Consider the following 20,124-nt stretch of genomic DNA (forward strand, 5'->3'; position numbering starts at 1 on the left):
GAACATACAGAAAAAATTGACAGGTGTTTTGAAGTGATGCACCACACATTTATAATTTGTAATTATATCTTATGTTGTTGCTTTATCACCCACATTTCAGAAGAATTCCCACAGAAACATACATTTAGTTTAATATTAAAAAAAATTACAGACAGAGATTTTACAAGTCAAACTCAGCTTCTGGTGATTCCATAGACACAATCATGAAATTTTCTTGGCAATAATATGGAAATAGCTTCCCATTGTCTTCTGGGGAGCTTTTCAAATTTCCAGTTTAGTTTAGAACCTGAGTTCTCTAAAGACTTGCTACCTAAATACTAAGCAGGCCTGAGATTGGTTAACTTTTTAGAAACTAGAAAAAGCTAGTTAAGTACTATTGTTGTTAAGACATTTTACATTAAAATAGCAGCAATTCTTTAAAAAGCTAAATGCTTATTCCTATTTTAAAACATTCCTAAGCTCTGAATGTTTATGTTCTTTTATAACATTATATTGGTACCTTTTAATAGAAATATATTCCATTTCTAAAACTCACAATTTATAATGCCCAGTATTCTAATAGAAAAAGTATGGAATGCTAAAGGGCTGCAATTTTAAATAATAAGAGTCTGGATAAAGCACTTTTAACGTTGTTCATGTGATTTGGCAGCCAATGTTTTTATTTTGCTGAGTTCCGTGGCTTATATTTCTGAGGAGGAGAAACATTCTACTGGCCACAACTTAATCTTCAAGAGATAAAAATCTCAGAGGCCAGATTGTTGGCATCACTCACAGTGTGACCAGGGTAGCAAAAGAACATTTTAAGGAGTCTGATTTTTGGGTGGGTTTTAGATTGTTCAGTAATTCCCATTTAATTGCTCATCACTTTCAGGCGTTGAACAGAGTGATCTGCTGCATTGTGAGAACCACTTGGGCTATACTGGAGTCTGCAAACTTTGCTTTCAATTCTTTAAAGTCAGTTTCTTTAAGAGTAGGATTATAAAGGATTTCAGTTAATCCCCCCTCTCCCCGGAAAGTAGGTATGACAATAGAAAAGGGATTTGGAACAAACATTTGCATGCTATTCTTTAGGGTGCCTTCTCCAATCAGGCATCTTCCAGATATATTGGTCTGCAATCTCATCATAACAAAGGAGCTGATGGGAATTGAAGTCCAACATATTTGGATGATTTTGAATGAGGCAGATTTTGGATATATGCCAAGCTAGGATAATTAAACTCTATATCTCAGTCTTATTAATAGGATTTTGTGAGTATTGAAAAATCTATTTCAAGAAATACATGCCGAATAAAATTAGATAATCCAATGTTGTATTGTATCAATTTCCAAATGAAAGAACTATAGTTTATCATTATGGCAATAAACTACAGAATGTCCTTGTTCCTACCACCTTAAGCCATAGCTCGGAGTTTGAATTTCAGCATTTTGCTTCCATTTTTATTAGCCATAGTTCAACATTACCTTTGCATTCAAATTAATTATGCTTGGTTTTAAGAAAGATTACTTGAAACAAGTGAACTTCCAAATCATAGTGTTAGAATGTGGCTTGTTTTAATTAACCATGATTAAGAGCAAGCATGGTTTGGCTTCTGATACAAAACCTTTTGCATTAAAGTGGTTTTGACAATGAATATTCCCAGTGGCCTGATAACCAGTTAAAGGGTTGTAGGCTGTATAGCTTCAGAGCATTTCTTCAACATCTGTTTATACCTCCTTAAAATAGCAGCATTTTTATATCTGTGCAGTTGCTGTCTGCTCTGTATCTTTTCTATTATTCCAATTCCCTTTTTACATATATTAACATTTTAAATAAGATTTATGTCTTTGTCATATAAATTCCTGAACTACAGTAATATAAATAGTGTATGATTTGAATGTCAGGTGGAGCTGAGAGAGACTGTTAAGTAAAGAATTAAGACTTACCAAACTCTGCAGCACTATGACTACAGTACTTTGAGAATCAAGTCATGACATGTTAAGTGTTTTCAAAGCAATAAAGGCTGCTTTTTAAAAAAATATAAGATTTTTTTATTCCCAATATAATAAGACAAGATTTATAGATAATCAAATACAGGAAATTGGGTTATGTTTTAGATGAGACAGATAGGAGAATTGTTTAATTGTCTGAACTGTATTTCAAGAAAATGATCAAGAAGGCCTTTATTAGGTCTATTTTCCTAATTTCCTTTAAAAAAGAAAGGAGAGCAAACATAGATAAAACTGTACATACAGTTTGTATAGTATGGAATCCATAACTGTATGCTTGTTTCAATTTAACATTAAAACATCTCTTTTTCCAAATACTCATTTGCTTCTTTTTTCAATATGCTGAACTATCAAAAGTTTGTTCTTCTTTCATGTGAGCCTATCAAAATATTTTGCTTGAGACTGTGTGCAAAATAATTTCTTGCATATTCCAGAAATATGAATTCGGATGATCTTGCAACTAAGGGAAACACAGCTTCTTCCCTCTTGGACTTCCTTGTATTTTTATTCAACACTGCCAGTAGCATTGTTTGCTTTGATCCGTGGATTACTGCTTGTCTTTCAAATCATAACTGGAAGCAATTGCTTTGAAGTGGGCTCCCTCTTGTAGACTTATACGGTGATATTAATCAATTTGCTGACCTAGACATCATAGTAAGTTAAGAACTAAGCTACAGTCAAAAAGTGAAACCTTACTATGGACATTTTTTGACAAGATAACATGGCTTATCACAAATCCATCTGGAGATTCTCTTATACCCATCTTCTTTCTGTCCAAATGTATAAATCAGAGAGGAAACCTCTGATTTTTTCAAGCTTTTTTGGATTTGTTCCAGTGGACAATGTGGCAATTTCAAAACAAATGAGTGATTTACTGCAGTTCATGTGCAACCTACCCGTGGGCATAATTTTAGCTACCATAAGATACGTTATTCAAACATAGTTGTTGAGCAAAGATTAAAGTTTGGTGAGATTGCGATTAATTATTAATTTCTAGAGTTTGGAAGTTTGTTCAAATTGAGCTTTCTGGTGGGAAGAAAAAGGGTATAAAATGTATTTTTTGCCTTTTCTAGAAAAGTGGCTCTTGGTATTGGCTTAACAAGAAACATTCTTGTGCCATTTTAAACAATAGCAAATATTTCATAGAATAAACCTTTGTAGGCAAGATACTAATGTTCAAAATTCAGGAATTCATATATATTGAATATTCAAAATTATTTTTTTGTATGAGTTGTGAAGCTGTCACCTTCTCTTGCAGCAAATGTTTCAAGAGGCGAGGGTTAATTCTTTGAACTGAGCAATCTATCCCATGATATGGCCATTCCCTATGATCAGTTTCTAGGCAACTTGGGATGCTTCTTTTTCTCTTGAATGAAGCAAGAGTTGCTAGCTGGAAGAATGTTTTGGTTGCTTGGCTATTCAACAAATCTTCCCTATCTTCCCATGCTTCTTTTTGATCTGCAAAGTTTATAGAATACCATTGAGGTGAATTTTTTAAAAATGGACCTTTTTCTTCCAGATAGAGATGACCCAAATATTGACGTTTTTTTAAATTGTTCAGTTTCTTCTGTTTTGATAAACACCATTTTGCTAGAATTGTCTGTAACTGTTCCTTTTTCACTATAATGCATGTTTCTATTACCAGTGACACTGTTTAGCTACATAGCCTTTCATTGGCAACTTTTCTGATTGCCTTTGATTTTTTTTTCAAGCATTTCAAAGGGCTTTTCTAGTGACTCTTGCCTTCATGTTATGTCTCCAAAATATACGTCTTGTAATTCATTATTAGCACTGCCATTGAGCACGCTGCTTTTACTTTGTCCAGTATTAAATAATTCAACTTATTCAGTCCAAAGGATTCTCAACATTTATCCAGTGCCACAATTCCAAGTCACTAGTTTTTCTTCATTCACCCTTTGAGCTTTCACAGCCATATATTTCAGTTGAGAAAGCTGTAGTCCTGACAATACATAACTTTGTTAGCAGCCTTAGCTCTCTGCACCCTACTAGGCTTGTCATGCTCTTAAAGAGAAGCAAATGTCTCTTTAGCTCACAGCTACAGTTTCTAACGCTATGGACACTGAGCCATGAAGATAAAGATGTTCCTTCATGCTCCATACATCACATTTTTCTGCACATGGTTGGCATTGCTTGTAGACCCAAACTTATAGGTTCATTCTCTTTTTTAAACACTAAGCAGCAGGCCAGCTTTGCACTCTCTTCTTTCACTTTCAACAAGGCATCCTTTAAGTGTCCCTTGCTTCCAGTCATCAGTCATCAAGACTGTTAATTTTTCTCCTGGCAGTTTTAATTCCAGTGCCTACTTCATCTAGTCTAACATTTTCCATAATAAAGTCTTTGTAATAGTATATACCTTGGCCTATTGTGTCTCCTATTTGATCGCTCCATATTCTGTTCTGATTGTTGCTGCCTGGTCACCATACACATTCTTCCATAGAGGGATGAGATGACCTGGTACAATCAATTTTTTAAGGGCAGTCTACAACTTATGATCTAAATGAAGTTTTTAAAGGCAAACTGTAGTTAATAGTCTTTTTTTTATAAGCAGTAAAAGAAGCACAATGTTTCAACAGTTTGAGCATTTTTAGCAGTTCCCTTCTTTATCCTGTCAATTATGCTAAGATGCATACATTTTTCCAGAGACTAGATTCCTAGCCATAATAAAAATAAGAAAGAGTGAAAATAAAGCAGTATCCCCTTAATATATTTTGTCAGAAAGGTATTTTTTTTTAAAAACAACTTTATATACATTTGAATTTGCCCTCTATCTTAAACTTGGACCCTGGACCACATGTGCCCCCTACCTTTTCCTACTTCCTCTGCGTTCAGTGGTCCCATCTCCTCAATTCTGCCTAAATATTTGCAAAGATAGAGATAAAAGGGTATGGCAACAATGGAACAAATGCTGTAAAATATGGTAAATCTAAAATGCTTTTAATGAACTGAAATAAACACCAATGATTATTATTCACAGAGTAGTGATTGGAGATCTATCATGTCTTCGCTTTCTGAAATTATGGGCTAGAAATATCTAGTACAACCATTTTATTTGTTCAGAGGCAGTTTAGATAGGTTTTTTTTCTTTAAAAAAAACCAGTCGTTCTGCAGTTTGGCTAAGATTTTTAGTTATATAAAAAAATCATGGCACTTTTATCTTTAATAAATATACCCAAAGAAAATTACAAAAAAGTATCAAATAACCAAATTAAAACTAAGACCTTAAAAATCACAAGGAGAGGATTTTTACATGGTTGGAGTGAATCTTATGTAGCTGAAGAAACTCTTTAAATGGTATAAATCAAGTTTGATTTGGAAATTTGTAATTATGTACCTTCTTGAAAGTTCAATCGGCCCATGGATAGAAGAAATATTTCATATATCCTGAATTCAGGCTTTATAAAGTGTCTAGGAATTATACAGTACAGCAGCATGGTTAAAAGAGCATTACCTTGTCTCAGTCTGTATCAGCTGTGCTTTCTGAACACTTTTCAAAACCATGCCAGTAGAAGGCAGTAGTAAATAGCCAGTGTTCTCAAAAAGCAAGCAAAATTCAAATAGCTCTTACCTTATGGGATAAATGTAAATAGGTAAATGTTACAAACGTGACATAGATACCTTATGCAATTGTGTGCTTAATGAAAATATTACATAATCTGAATGGAATGTGTAAAGGCTTGTTTAAAAATGCTGACTAGGTAAATGGGGATTCTTAAGCTTGAATTTGTTTCACAGAAAGAGGCTAAGAATGACTGGTAAAGTCTGGAAAATAATCTGACACAAAGCTTTGTTTTAAGATAACATCATCTGTATGTATGACACTATAGTTGACCAAAGAGTGTTTTTGTTACTTATTTCTCACCTTGTAATGCAGGAGTAAGCCCAAGCAGCTTCAGCCCTTGAGCCCTTTTCTTTAGCCCTCAAAGGCTTCCACATGGCACTGAAATTTGGCAGCTATCCACCTATTTACAGTCGTGCTTAAAAGCGTGAGAAACCTTTTGAATTTTCAATATTTTTTGCATAAAAGTGATCTAAACCATAATTTCTTCTCCACACAAGTACTAAACTATATAAAAGGAATCCATTTAAACAGAAAGATTATATTTGTTCTTTTTATTTTATTTCAGTGAAGACCTCGATTTTCACCTGGGCTCTAGGATCAGGATGTTCATGGAGCTGGTATGGGGTGGGTGCTGAGTTAATGAGACTTTTACTTCAACATTGTTTATTGCTGTAAATGGACTTTTTAGTGTACAGGTAGTCCTCGACTTACGACTACAGTTGAGCCCAAAATTTCTGCTGCTAAGCAAGATAATTAAGTGAATTTTGCCCAATTTTACAACCTTTTTTTTGCCTCAGTTGTTAAGTGAATCACCGCAATTGTTCAGTTAGTAAGACAGTTGTTAAGTGAATCTGGCTTCCCCGTTGACTTTGCTCCAAAAGATCTCAAAAGGTGATTACCCTGGGACCCTGCAACCATCATAAATATGATGTCGTTAAGCATCTAAATTCTGATCCTGTGACCATGGGAATGTTGCAGTGGTCATCAGTGTGAAAAACGGCCATGTCACTTTTTCAGTGCTGTTGTAACTTTGAAGTGACTGTTACAACAGCAATATTTGCAGTTACAACATTTAGTGAACAGTCACTAAATGAATAGTTATGAGTTGAGAATTACCTGTATTACATTTTTATTTCATCTTCTACCCAGATTTCCTTCAAATAAAGGGGTGGCTATATAAGTTGAACAACAAGTTATATTCTCATCATGTTTTCATGCTCTATAAATTGATTCTCTCTTCCCCATTCCCCTAAGCTTACTAGTCTTATCATTTGCAATTTCATATTTAAACTAAAATCATAGAATCAGCTTGTTCACTTTTCAGAAGTGTTAAACTTATTTTCATTTACTTGGGAAAAGCAGGCAAATATACATTGTATGCTGACCACTATCATCTTCAGTAAGAGCAATAATTAAAACAATGATGAAGATCTTTAAGTACTAGAGTCATGCAGAAACCTAGACTATCATGCTATTTCATACACTTATGTCTATTTCATACACTTGTGACATTATTAGAATCACCTTATCAGGGAGATGGGCAGCATATAAATAAATAAATAATAAATATTTTGAAGACTTGCCATCTCCAGAAATATAAATTAAACTGGCCAGCAGTGGAGGTTTGTGATAATCAATAAGGAATGTATGGTGACAATTGCTAAATTAGAATTATGCATAAAGCTATGCTAAGCAAAATAATCGGCATTGGTGAGTTGAGTTTATACAGTATAATTTGCTAAATACATAAATTCTACCTTAGTGAACTCTGCAACAATGCCAGGTGGGACTAGATTGCCATTCTTATGTGAACCCTTCAAAATTCCCATTGCACTTATTAAACCTAAGAGAGATGGAAATTCCCATTAGTATCAGTATATATTTCAGCAAGCTCAAGGGAATGATCAGCTTATTCATACATATTAGTTATGATGATTACATATTGGCTTTTTAAAACGGATAATATGGTTTTCTAGCACAGTTGCTGGACATTATGGGTAGGAATAACTTCATCAAATATATGTGTGGTTTCTATATTTGTCACAATTTATTAGTTTCTATAGTTATTTAAGAACAGAATGGTAAATTAGATATGACTTTATTCTTATTTAGCATATATATTGATTTTAGAAAATTTAGAATTAGATTTAATAGATCAACATGACCCCAATAAAATCTTTATGTGTAAAGTGAAAAGAACTAACAGAAAAATAGTTTTGCACATATCTATTCTATTTTTAAAAAATTGAAAGATTAATTTTAAATAATTTTAATTGGCCCTGTTTATACACATATTATTTTGAAGAATTTAATCTGCATTTTTTTTCTTGGCAAGACTGTTATTAATCTGTAACTGAGTGTGTGGGTTGGCTAACCATCTAATTTATCAAGAAGTCCAGGAAATCATTTCATATGTTATGCTGAAATGGATCTATATATCTCACTGGTTGGAAATATGACTGAGGAAAGACATTGCTGTTTCTTAAATTGATCATTTTGTACACACTTTCCCCATTGAGTAAAGAGCAAAAATAATGTATGTGAGATGTTTTGAATCTTGGTTAAAAACTACTAATCACAAATAGGTTAGTTTTGTGTTTACACATGAAACCTTTAAACAAGAACACTAACTGTAGTTTATGTAGTGTAATGATGGGGAAAGGATAATGAGTTTTTGTTGAATACTAATCGCCATTGGGTTGTTCAGGGAGATTGTATAAGAATGAGAGACTTGTAAATTAGTCACTAGTTCTATTGTAGATCCAAAGGAGGGCAAGATAGCTCTGTAAAGGTGCCAACCTTACAAATATCTTTATGTAGCTTGTGAAATTCAGACATAATGATTGGGGGGGAAAGTGGTTTTAGAAGTAACTTGTCCAAAACAATCATAATAAGGTGGTGGTTGTGGTGGAAAGAGCATGCTTCCTTTTTAAAATTAATGGACAAAGTATGTCTGCCAAAGTTATAAATTATGAGGGGAATCCTGAAACAAAGGAACTCAGGAATATGATTAGAGTCACCAATTATTGGTTTGAATCTTGCGTTCAGAGATGGCTCATGCTTTAAAATAATATAAGACGATTAAATATTTTACCTTTGTAAAACACAATTAAGGAAATAATTGCTCTAGTTTTCTATATCATTCCGAGACAATGCAAAAGTTCTTTTCCTTCTCAAGCAACCCTGATTATTATTTACTGAGGTTTGGAAAATGAAAAGGCAAGTTAATGATTAATTGGCACACGGTGACCTTTCCAGTGACTGTAGACTAGGATAAAGCAGCCTCAGTCCTGGGTGCACATCTTATTTTAACTTGACTCTGTCTGCTTTCATGTTAGTCCATGTGCATTAAGGCAGAGAACGGACTCTTATTGTTTCTTCTGGGTTTAGAGAGTAATTACTTTCTGCAGGGTGCAACTTTTTCATTTCCTATTGTTTACCTTGCTGCTCCATACAACAGCTAGTTACCACTTGAAAGAGGTGTTTGATTAGCAAGAACAATGGATTCAGATTCAGATATACCTTTTCATTATTCTTGGCCATCCTTACCTAAAATGAAGATTCGAAAAAGGACATCCAAACCAAAAGGTAGATAATTTCTCCCCCCTTTATATTATTCCTCTCCTTTGTTTGTTTATTTGATTTAATAGGTGCATACAGAAGAAAGTCAATAGTTCTGGTGATTTTTCTCATTTCAAAATATTTAAAATACTGTCTCACAGATGACAAAAAGTTTGAAAACCAGATTTCCCTTTCTTTTCACAATGTATGGATGATCTTTGTCTCTTTTAAGCTAGTTTGATATTTTTTTTAATATGCATGCCTTCAAGTTTGAAATCATTTTATTTAGCAGAAACTATTTACGATTTCATTAGAACTTACTTTAAGCAGTGTTGAGCAAACCTTATGCCAGATATGTATTTTGAAAGATAATACAAATGAATGGTCTATCAGATGTGATCTGTAAATAGCTCTGTTTTTATTTTGCTTTGTTTGCCCATGAGTGAATTTAATTATATCCCTAGAGGCTCTTACAGTGAAAGCCTATTGGCTCATTTACAGGATCAGGTGTATGAGATTTAAACAAAAGAGAAAGAAACTTTCCTTCTGATATGAAACTTGGTCTTTAATGGTTATTCTAGAAGTTTCAGACAGAAACAAGGACATTTTTATAGAAAGATATATTTAAAAAGCATTGATTTAGCAAGGCAGTCAGGACTGTTAACGGAGGTTAGATATTGTACCAGAATTATGGTCACGCTTCTTTAATCAGCCCTGGCTTTAAGCCTGTTTCCAGCACTGCTTTAATGCCCTGAATGGTTTTGTTCAAGGTTATTGAAGGCCAACTTCTGTGGACTTTCCTGGGTGGGGGAGGGGGGCTTTTTTATCTAAGTTGAAAAGGGAAGGAATATTTCTTCAGTGTTAAAAATTCAGTACTAATAGTTACAATGCTACTCCCAGTGTGAGACTTGTCATATACCCAAATTGTTTTTTCAATAGCAAGTGGACATCTTTTTTCTTTACTTAGGCTTGCTAGTTTTCCAGTTTTATAACTTGTTTTATTTTTTCAGTCCTTGCCTTATTTTTATCTTTTGCTATTTCTGTCTTGACTTCATTTGTTTGTGGACCTGCTTTAATTGACTGATACGTATCGTGTTTCCTAAAAAATAAGACACATCCCAAAAATAAGCCCTAGCCTAATTTTTTTGGGTGAGACTAATATAAGCCCTACCCCAAAAATAAACCCGGGTGATGGGTGTGACCAACACAAGAGGTGGCGAGTTCAGGGGGGGAGGTTGATGGTGTCTGGCAACCTGCCGGACCCTTGGCGCAGCAAATCGCTTCATTCCCAAGTGCCCAAACACTTTTCACCCAGAGGGAGATGAAGCTTCGTCTGTTTGCAAATAGAGTGTTTTGAAATGGAGCTAATCCTTCTGTTTCAAAGTGCCCCATTTGCAACAGATGAAGCTTCCACATTCTGTCATTTCTCTGTCCACACGAAAAATGTGTCTGCCCTCAGAAGGCCTATAAGCTGCTTTGGCCGTGGGCAAGCAAATGGAGGGAGGAAGTGGGCGGGTAGCCACAAAATAAGACACCCCCCCCAAATAAGACCTAATGGGTCTTTTGGTCCACCCCAAAATATAAAACCTGGTCTCATTTTCAGGAAAACATGGATATATACTCTCCCCTTACATTAATTTGTTGAAAATTTCAGAGAGCGTCAGCTGTTCTGCAGTATAAATGATAGTCAAAATATTATGAAAGAAAGTGTGTATAACTGTGGTAAAATGAAGGTATGCAAACTAAGAATTGAGTTTTAAAAATATAATTAACAACAGATTATCATGAAAGAATGTGCACATTTGTCATGTGTTACTGTAATAATTTATAATAGACTATAAATGATTGAAAAAAATTGACTCAGATATACTTGTTTTTGTTTTTAGAAGTAGTTTGATTGTTCTTGGGATCATGAGAGCTGAAGAATCGATTGCTGAAATGATATTTCCCATATTTTCTCCATAGACAAGTTCAACAATGAATATATATTTAGACCTGGAACTGTTCCATTATTTTTCCCCATGCCATTTTCCCATTAAAACTGTCCTTTTCTTCTTTCAATATGTATTGTGAGATAAAGATCTAGGCAGCAATCTACTGATCTGAATAGGATCTGACAAAGTAGAAAGAAAAACTCTGTTATCACTGACTTTAACTCAAATTTACTCCCATTTTTATTGTCCACCGTGACTCAAGTTACTATAAAACAAAAAACCACCTGGAAATCCTATCACAAATTATCTGCCATCTGGAAATCCTACCACAGATGCTCTATGTATCAGTGTGTTCCTAAGGATATTTCCAATTCAAGTGTTTATGTGTATTGTGTCACTTGTTAAGTAGGTTTCAGGTATCACTGAAGTCCATTCTTGATTTTCCTGTATTTTTTTCTGTTATATTTCTTTACAGGAAACAAATTAATAGGGAAGCACAGAATAATCAGATAGTGGTTTTAATTGGTAATGGTAGTCTTGAACCTTCATCTGCATTCAAAGCTGAAGAAAGAAGGAGATTTTAGAAACTCTACTATTAGGAAAGTTATAAAAGCATAACCAACATAGAAGGGCATAAGCTGCACATATAAAATATTAGATATGTTCTATCAGCATAATATTCTTCCAATTACAGTCCTTGTGCATCACATCATGATTATCATGATCATCATCATAACTTTATTTGGTTTTTCAGATGAGTTTCTGAGACACACAGCATGTAAAATTAGAGATCCCAGATATTCTATTCCAGAAATTCTATGTCTTCACACTCACATTATGCATCCTGCTTTGGGGTAGCAGTTTGGTAATTCCTTGGGGGATTTGGAGTTTTAATTTTGAAAACATAAATACAGAGTAAACACGACAAAGGGTATAAAATTATGCATGGTTGTACAATTTCATTATTTTTCCTATTTTAAAAATACTAGAATCTTGGATAATTGGTGGGAGATCAAAAACTGATGAAGAAAAATATGTCTCCTAGCAAACAAATTCAATATGTTTTTACATTTCAGATGTTGTGGTAGGTACCATACAAACTGGGTTAAATACATTTGTGGAAGATAAGGTTTTTAATGGCTATGAGTTATGTAGGTTATTTATTTACTTAAAGTTATTCCTAGTGGTTACTGAGGGATTTCTTTCCCAAAATTGGTATGTATAACTCTGAAATTGAAGAATAGTTGTTCTTTGACACTTTCCATAAGATTTATCGAAGAGCTTAGGAAGACTTGAGTACTGACAGAGAGAAATCTGGCTGATTCATATTAAACATGTGTAGAACTTGATCTGTGTTGGAGACAAAAACAAAGAAGCCCTTCTCCGCTTTGGGTAGTAGAGTAGTAACTGAAGAGACCTTTCCAAAGACTAGTTGTTGACTTACATACTCTACTGATAAAATCATTGCTGTCTATTCTGGTGGGATGGTTGAGATAGTTACTTGTCCACATTTTAAATCGACAATGTGAGCAGTTTGCTTATATGGGTTAAACCAGCCACATATCCTTTAGACTTCTTTCTATCCTGGCTAAAAGAAGTGCAGGTGAGGTGTTGGTTATTTATCTGATGAGCTATATTACCCTTCGTCATATAACTAAAGTACTTGTTATGCCATTAATGATGCAGGTTTTCTGGTAATATTTATAAAAATATAGGTTGGATAAAATTGTCAATCATCTATGTGGACCAAATTTAATAACTACATCCTAATCGGTTCCGACCCTCTTTCAGTTTCACAAGCTTGGTGAAATGTTCAAAACATTTTCACGTACAGTAATTCTTTGAAACTTAGAAGCATGAGTATTGCCAGAAGAAAGTTTTGGCTTCTCTCATTAAGCCTAACAGAAAGAAAACATGTGGAACACAATTTTGAAGATCTGTCCTTTTAATCCTGAAATTCAAACATAAATTTTTACATGGTATGAGGTTGTACACTTTATCCAACATAATTTATACTGCAGATATTTTCCCTTTTTGGTTTCATAGCTTTCATTCTTTTAAGTTATAGATTAACTTACGTTAACTTTGCTGGAGGAAATTCTGGGAAGCTATTTGAAAACTGTTTGCTATTTTTTCCTAGGTGATTGTTTTTCATTTTATTCTCTGACACATGCCTAAAATATATGAAATACACTGGAATGTTACTAAATGGTGTTTAAGCATTTTTAATTGTCCTTTTAAAATTCATATGGGCATTACATTCTAAACATAGTAAATAGATCAGAATTATTAGCCTATGCTATGTGATTTATTTAATGAAATAGCTGCCGTTTTATTTATTTATTATAAGGATTTGCATGCAACCTCTTCTATAGATTCTAAGCAGGTTATGATCAATAATACTTCATATATTGATAGTACTGAAAAGATTGAAATGTTGAAGTGTTATATGAAGAAAGTAAAGCATGAAAGAGACTAAATAGAAAGCTTAGCAAATGGGTCAAAATTTAGCAGAGAGTAAAACAGGTGTATGTGGCATCACTATTGCTTTTATGGGGATTTTAAAGATACATACATATAGAGTTTTTATAATACCAGTTGAGTCACTACACTGTATGTTGATTGGCAAAATGGAAATGTGTACTTTTGTATGCAGATGCTGTGGTGTTGATGACTGAGAATCCGAATTATTTGCAGTACATGTTACATATATTGTATGGTGGAATGAATATGGATATATAATTAATATAGAGGGAAACACTGGAGAAGTTTTAAGCTATGCAGCTATTTGTAAAAAAAAATTATTTGTCCAAATAAACCAAGACTATACTCATAGGGGTATAGTTTATTTTATTATATGAAAGTGAGAGTTGCATACATCAAGAGAAGCGTAAAAATAAGTTAAATGCAGTGGGAATAGTTTATTTAAGAAATGTACATGATAAAAAGAATGGATGGACTCAACCATGAAAGGCTAATAAATAAATGTGGGATGAATATAAAAAATGAGTTGACCAACAAAAAAAACCTACATTGAGGTAGTTTAGTCTTATAGAGAGAATGAAGACTGAATTACAAAACAAATGTTTGCTGGAAGAAAGAATGGGTTGAGAGGAAGGGGAAGAGTTAGAATGTCATGATTAGATGAAGATAAGAAAAGAGAGAAATGAAAAGTTTTAATATATGAAACAATATATGAATTGATATATGGGAACAAGAAAGCAAAAATGGTTCACTGTTGTAGAAAAGTATGAAAAGATACAATGAATTGTGTTAGTGCAAACTAGATTTCATTAGATTTCCTTTCCTTTTGTTTTCTCTTTTTTGGTCTTCTTTTTCTTATTAATCCTAATTTTTTCTATGTTTTGTTTAATGTTGTTTGCTTGTGAGGAAATAGAGTAATTGTTGTGCTGTATGTTTATAAGTAAAATGTTAGCTTCCCACCCTGTTTCTAGGGTGGGAATACATCTTATGTTAAAGAAAAGACATTTGTTTTAAGGATTGTCCAGGCCACATTTAATTTAATTTTAAGCACAAGAAAGAGAAACAGGATCCTTTAGCTGTCCATCAAGCATTAACTTCTAGGCATCATAGTTGGCAGGAAGACAAGCCATAGGATCACAATCTTCATATTACAGTGAGATGTGTCACATTTCTATTTAAATTATACACTAACAAATGCAAATCTGTATCCTCTTTCTTTAGGTAATGTGTTTCCTCTTTTTGAACAATGCACACTTATAGTTATTATATTTGGTACACGTAATGTACCAAATTGTATTTTGGAAAATAATGACAACAGCTGTGCATATGTATGTGGTAGACTCAATAAGCATAGAATAGGGAATAGTGTTGGTGAATTTGTAGAATTCTAGCTTTTGAACACAGTGATGTGTGCAACAAAATCTAGAGGATACAGATAGCTCTTGTCAGCTGTCTTGTTAGAGAAGACCAAAGTACATCTGGCCTAGAATTTTAACCACAACCAGATGTTCCAATAATTAATACAAGCATTAAAACACCTTTTAAAAATGTTTTAAAGTACCAATTTTTACATGTGAACTTGGATTTTTGGTTAGAAAACCGATCTCTCTTGATTTTATAAGTGTCTACATAAACCACAGTCAATGAGTTAACACTTAGTGATACTTGTGCTCTAAAAAATGCATGGAACTTCAGGAATGTGATTTATCATCTGCACAATAGATATTTCTTTGTCATTTTTTAAACTGGATTGTTTCCTACAGTAAAAATAAATAACTAATGGAATCAATGTGTAATTAATTTTCCTGTCTAGTGAATTAGAAGTCTTGAAATACCTTTCCTATTACAGTAGTCTACAGTATGGATGAAAATAGAAAACTGATGAGCTACTCTTTTATAACACTCTGTTAAGGTGTTACAAAGTTTAAGAGTCTGCTATAGATATTTGATTGCTAAATCCATTGGAATTTTCGATTATTTAGGACTTAATGAAAAGCAAAACAGAACATATACTTTAAAAAAAAAATGCTCTGGATGGGCCACACCCTGCTGAAGAGTGTGGCCATCTAGCTCTTCTTCCAGGCCTTTGGCAAGGGTGACCAAAGCTTATTTTAAGCAAAGTAGTTTTCCTTTACTCCCAACTGTTTGTTATCCTGCCATCTTTTACCCTTCTTTTTTGTTTCTTGGTGTTTTTAATGTTTTAAACAATTTGTAAACTGCCTAGGTTGCTGATAATCAAGCAGTGTACTTCAATTCAATTCACAGTCTGGTACCGGTAAAAACATAACAGTTTAGTGTTATTATTATTATTTGCACAAAAATCTTAAATCACAGCTGCCAGGTCTTTAGCTGGTGTTCACCTTCATATGCATTGACTTCATTACAACATAGGATGTTGTAATGAATCAGGATGATGTGATGTTGATGCTATTATGCATCTTGGTACAAATGATCTGTCCCAGAAGGATGTACCTTCTGTGCAGAAAGACTTCCAGAGCTTGGGGTATGAACTTAGTAGTATGAGCTATAGGGTTATCTTTTCAGAGGTTCTACCAGTATACAAGGAACAAAAAGGGAAAGGCCAGCGTGTAGCGGAGTTTAATGTGTGGCTAAAGGAGTGGTGTAAAAGGGAAGGCTTTGGTTTTATTAGTCATGTTGTCTGCAGCTGGTCCAATGAAAAGCTGTACAAAAGAGATGGTTTGCATCCATCAAAGAAAGGGACTGAGTTACTTGGCATTAAATTCACAGATTTTCTGGATAAACATTTAAACTGAACAGTGGGGACAGATAATTAATTACAGAACATTTCTTTCCCCAGCAACCTAAAACTAATAAGGATACCAGTGCATGTAAAATAGATGTTTGTGCAGGTAAGATTATCAGCCTTGCTGTCAACCAAAACCAAGCATTTAATAGTGAGTGCCATACCATGTGCATTAATCAAACAGGTGGCAAGAAAGTAGGGCCAGGCAGGCACAACACAGGTTATGTAGACAGTAAACACAGCATCAGACAAAAAGATCTCAAGTGCCTATATACAAATGCACAAAAATCTGAGGAACAAACAGAGTGAACTCTAACTACGAATACATGAAGGTAGATATGATATAGTTGGAATAACAGAAACTTGGTGGGATGAAACCCATGATTTTAATATACTAGTAGAAGGATACAAATGGTTCAAAAAACAAAACAAAACACCAGACCCCATAAAAGAGGAGGTGGAGTTGCACTGTATGTAAAGGACCACTATATTGCTACAGAAATGCATGAAACCAAAGATGAAAACCTAGAATGCATATGGGTCAATATAAAAGAAAAAAGGATGACATGGCCATAGGTGTATATTATAGGCCACCCAATCAAGCAGAAAAAATAGATGTCCTTTTTGCCAACCAACTAACAAACATATGCAGGAAACACACAATAGAAATGGGAGACTTCAATTATCCTGATATCAATTGGAAAACTAATTCTGCACCAAGTGAGAAATCAAATAAGTTCCTAACCAACCCAGCTGACAACTTTGTTGTCCAAAAGGTAGAGGGTGAAACTAGAGGGACAGCCATACTGGACTTAATTCTTACAAACAGAGAAGAAGTGATAGAGGGAGTTGAAACTGCAGGAACCTTGGGTGAGAGTGACCATGTCATACTAGAATTCAACATAACACAAACACAAGCAATAGAACATAGTGACACCAGAGTCTTGGATTTTAAAAGAGCTGATTTTAATAAACTCAGAGATAACTTGGGAAAGATTCCATGGATGAAAATTCTAATGGGGAAAACAACTCAAGAATCTTGGGAAACTCTAAAAAGTATGATCATAGAAGCCCAGACCAGCACAATACCATTGAGAAAGAAAAACCACAAATCAAAGAAGAAACCATCATGGCTGCACAAAGATTTCTCTGGCAAATTGAAAGAAAAAAAGACAAGTACAAAAAATGGAAAAAAGGACATACAACTAAGGCAGACTATCAGCAGATAGCCAGAATCTGCAAAGACGAAGTCAGGATAGCAACGACTCAGAACGAACAAAGACTTAAAACAAAAGTCAAAGCTAATAAAAAAAGTTTCTTCCAACATATAAATAACAAGAAAAAGAAAAAGAAACAGTCGGTCCACAAAAGAGAGAAGATGGCAAGGAACTAACAGGCAACAGAGAGAAAGCAGAACAGCTTAACTCATTCTTTGCATCGGTCTTCACACAAAAAGAAATTATAGCTCAACCCACCAGAATCATAACTGTAAAAGACAGACCAGAAATAAAAGTTAAAATAAGCAAAAAAATAATAATAATAGTAAGAGAACTGTCTGATCTTGATGAACACAAATCACTAGGGCCTGATGGAGAGTTTTAAAGGAGCTGGCAGAGGTCATCTCAGAACCACTGCACCATATCTTTCAAAAATCCTGGCGTGCCAGTGAACTACCAAAGGACTGGAAAAGAGCTGATGTGGTTCCCATCTTCAAAAAAGGGAAAAAAACAGACCCAGGAAACTATAGACCAATCAGCCTAACATCAATACCTGGGAAAATATTGGAAAAGATAATAAAAAACCAGATCTGCCAACATTTAGAAACAAAGTAATAACTAGAAGTCAGCACGGGTTTGTTAAAAACAGATCATGTCAAACCAATCTTATTTCATTCTTCTTAACATCTTCATCTAATCATGACATTCTCACTCTTCCCCTTCTTCTCAGCCCATTCTTTCTTCCAGCAAACATTTGTTTTGTAATTCAGTCTTCATTCTCTCTATAAGACTAAACTACCTCAATGTAGGTTTTTTTCTGGCTTAATTCATTTTTTATATTCAGCCCACATTTATTTATTAGCCTCTCATGATTGAGTCCATCTGTTCTTTTTTTTGTTTACAGTTCTTAAATAAACTATTTCCACTGCATTTAACTTATTTTTATGCTTCTCTTGATGTACACAACTCTCACTTTCATATAATAAAGTAAATTATACTCCTATGAGGCCATCTTCGCTTATTTGGACAAATAACTTTTTTTTACAAATAGTTGCATAGCTTAAAACTTCTCCAGTGTTTCCCTCTATATTAATTTTATATCCATATTCATTCCATCATACAATATATGTAACATGTACTGCAAATAATTCGGATTGTCAGTCATCAACACCACAGCATCTGCATACAAAAGTACACATTTCCATTTTGCCAATCAACATACAGTGTAGTGACTCAACTGGTATCATAAAAATGGCCAAAATTATGGCATGTAAGATGAACAATCATACATGTTTTCTAAAATAAATAAATGGTATTTCTGTTCGCTAGTTTATCATTTTAGGTTACTAAATCGGCCATGTTAAAAGTAAAAAAATAAAATATGGTAATGAATTCTGTTTATTTTTTATGTGTTTAAAACATTTTGCTATTTGAAAACAGCAGATAACAATATCAGGTGAACGTTCTGATCATGAATTTGAATGGACTTTTCTTTAACTTTAATGCAAGATATACTAGTACATGGATACTAAATTCTATTATTTATATGCTTTAATCTTAGTATTAAAGTGCATCATTGTGTTCTTCATTCTTTTAAAATATTTTTGTGCAGGTGTGCATATATTATGCATATAATCCTAAACAATTTCATAAAATTATTCACAAACTTCTCAATGGTCAGTGTTAATCAGGGCCTATGCCAGTCAGTAGGATTAAAAGAGATGGATAAAGCTATGTATGTTTCTCCTCATAGAATTATTAGGAGTATTAACACCCCTTCAGGAAAGAACATTGGAGGAAAGAGTTAATCCTTCTCTAGGATTGATTTCATTTATTTAGTACTATTGATTAGTTGATAACCTCTAATTTCTGTTACAATAAAACAATGTTTCATTATTCAGTTCGGTTAGCTCCTTGTTTATTTGGACAGATTATATCCTGAATGAATAAACTATGAGGAAACAAATGTGTTGGCAGGCAATGTAGGATACACTGAGATTTCACTACTTACTATTTAGTATTTTACTTCCTTTTCTTTCTCTCTCAAATGATTCTACCTGCTGTCTTCAAGCCCATTTTGAAATGTTATAGTAGAAACATTAAAAAATAATAAGCAGCTGAGACACCTGTTGCATTATTGAATCTCCTTCACAACTTGGCATAATTGCAGTGGGTCATGCGGAGAACGTGGAAGAGCCAAGTTTAAGGAGAAACAACTAACCAAAATTCAAAGTATATCCTGGAAACAATCTTAGTCCAGCAAAAACATTGTATTGCACTGATAAGGGAATGGAGGAAGCTGAGTAGGTCCACCAGAATCAGAACTTGTAGTTCTTGTGGAACTCCTTTAGTTTGGGGGAAAAAAACTGCTGGTCAGATTCCTCCTATTTTTAAAAATCTCATTTGATCTTTCTTTTTTAAAAGAAAAATCATGTAATCCTCCCTCTAGTAGACTCAGATATGGGGTTGTGTGGGAAACACTGCTGTAATAATTCAGATTAATACTTCTGTTAATCTGAAATATGTCCATATTGATAGATTCATTGATGACAGTAATTATAAAGATAGCCTTCATCTTATGTGATTGAGATGATAAGG

At 33.8% G+C, this 20,124-nt stretch overlaps 1 protein-coding gene across 3 annotated transcripts in view; it reads left to right on the top strand.

Annotated features, from left to right (window-relative positions):
* ARHGEF28 (Rho guanine nucleotide exchange factor 28) overlaps nt 1-20,124 on the top strand; it is a 147,956-nt gene that overhangs the window by 70,159 nt on the left and 57,673 nt on the right. Inside the window, exon 1 of one of the 3 annotated variants that reach the window (XM_087958268.1) lies at nt 8,860-9,154. The exons of the other annotated variants lie outside the window; for them this stretch is intronic. Coding sequence (XP_087814394.1) covers nt 9,067-9,154 — 88 coding nt within the window. The 5' untranslated portion in view covers nt 8,860-9,066. Of the gene's footprint in view, nt 1-8,859; nt 9,155-20,124 lie in introns of those variants that run through there. 3 annotated transcript variants of the gene reach the window in all.

Source organism: Notechis scutatus, chromosome 2 (assembly GCF_049901735.1).
Source record: "Notechis scutatus isolate UNSWTSFEM ecotype Mainland chromosome 2, rNotScu1.2, whole genome shotgun sequence".
NCBI classification, from domain to species: Eukaryota; Metazoa; Chordata; class Lepidosauria; order Squamata; family Elapidae; genus Notechis; species Notechis scutatus.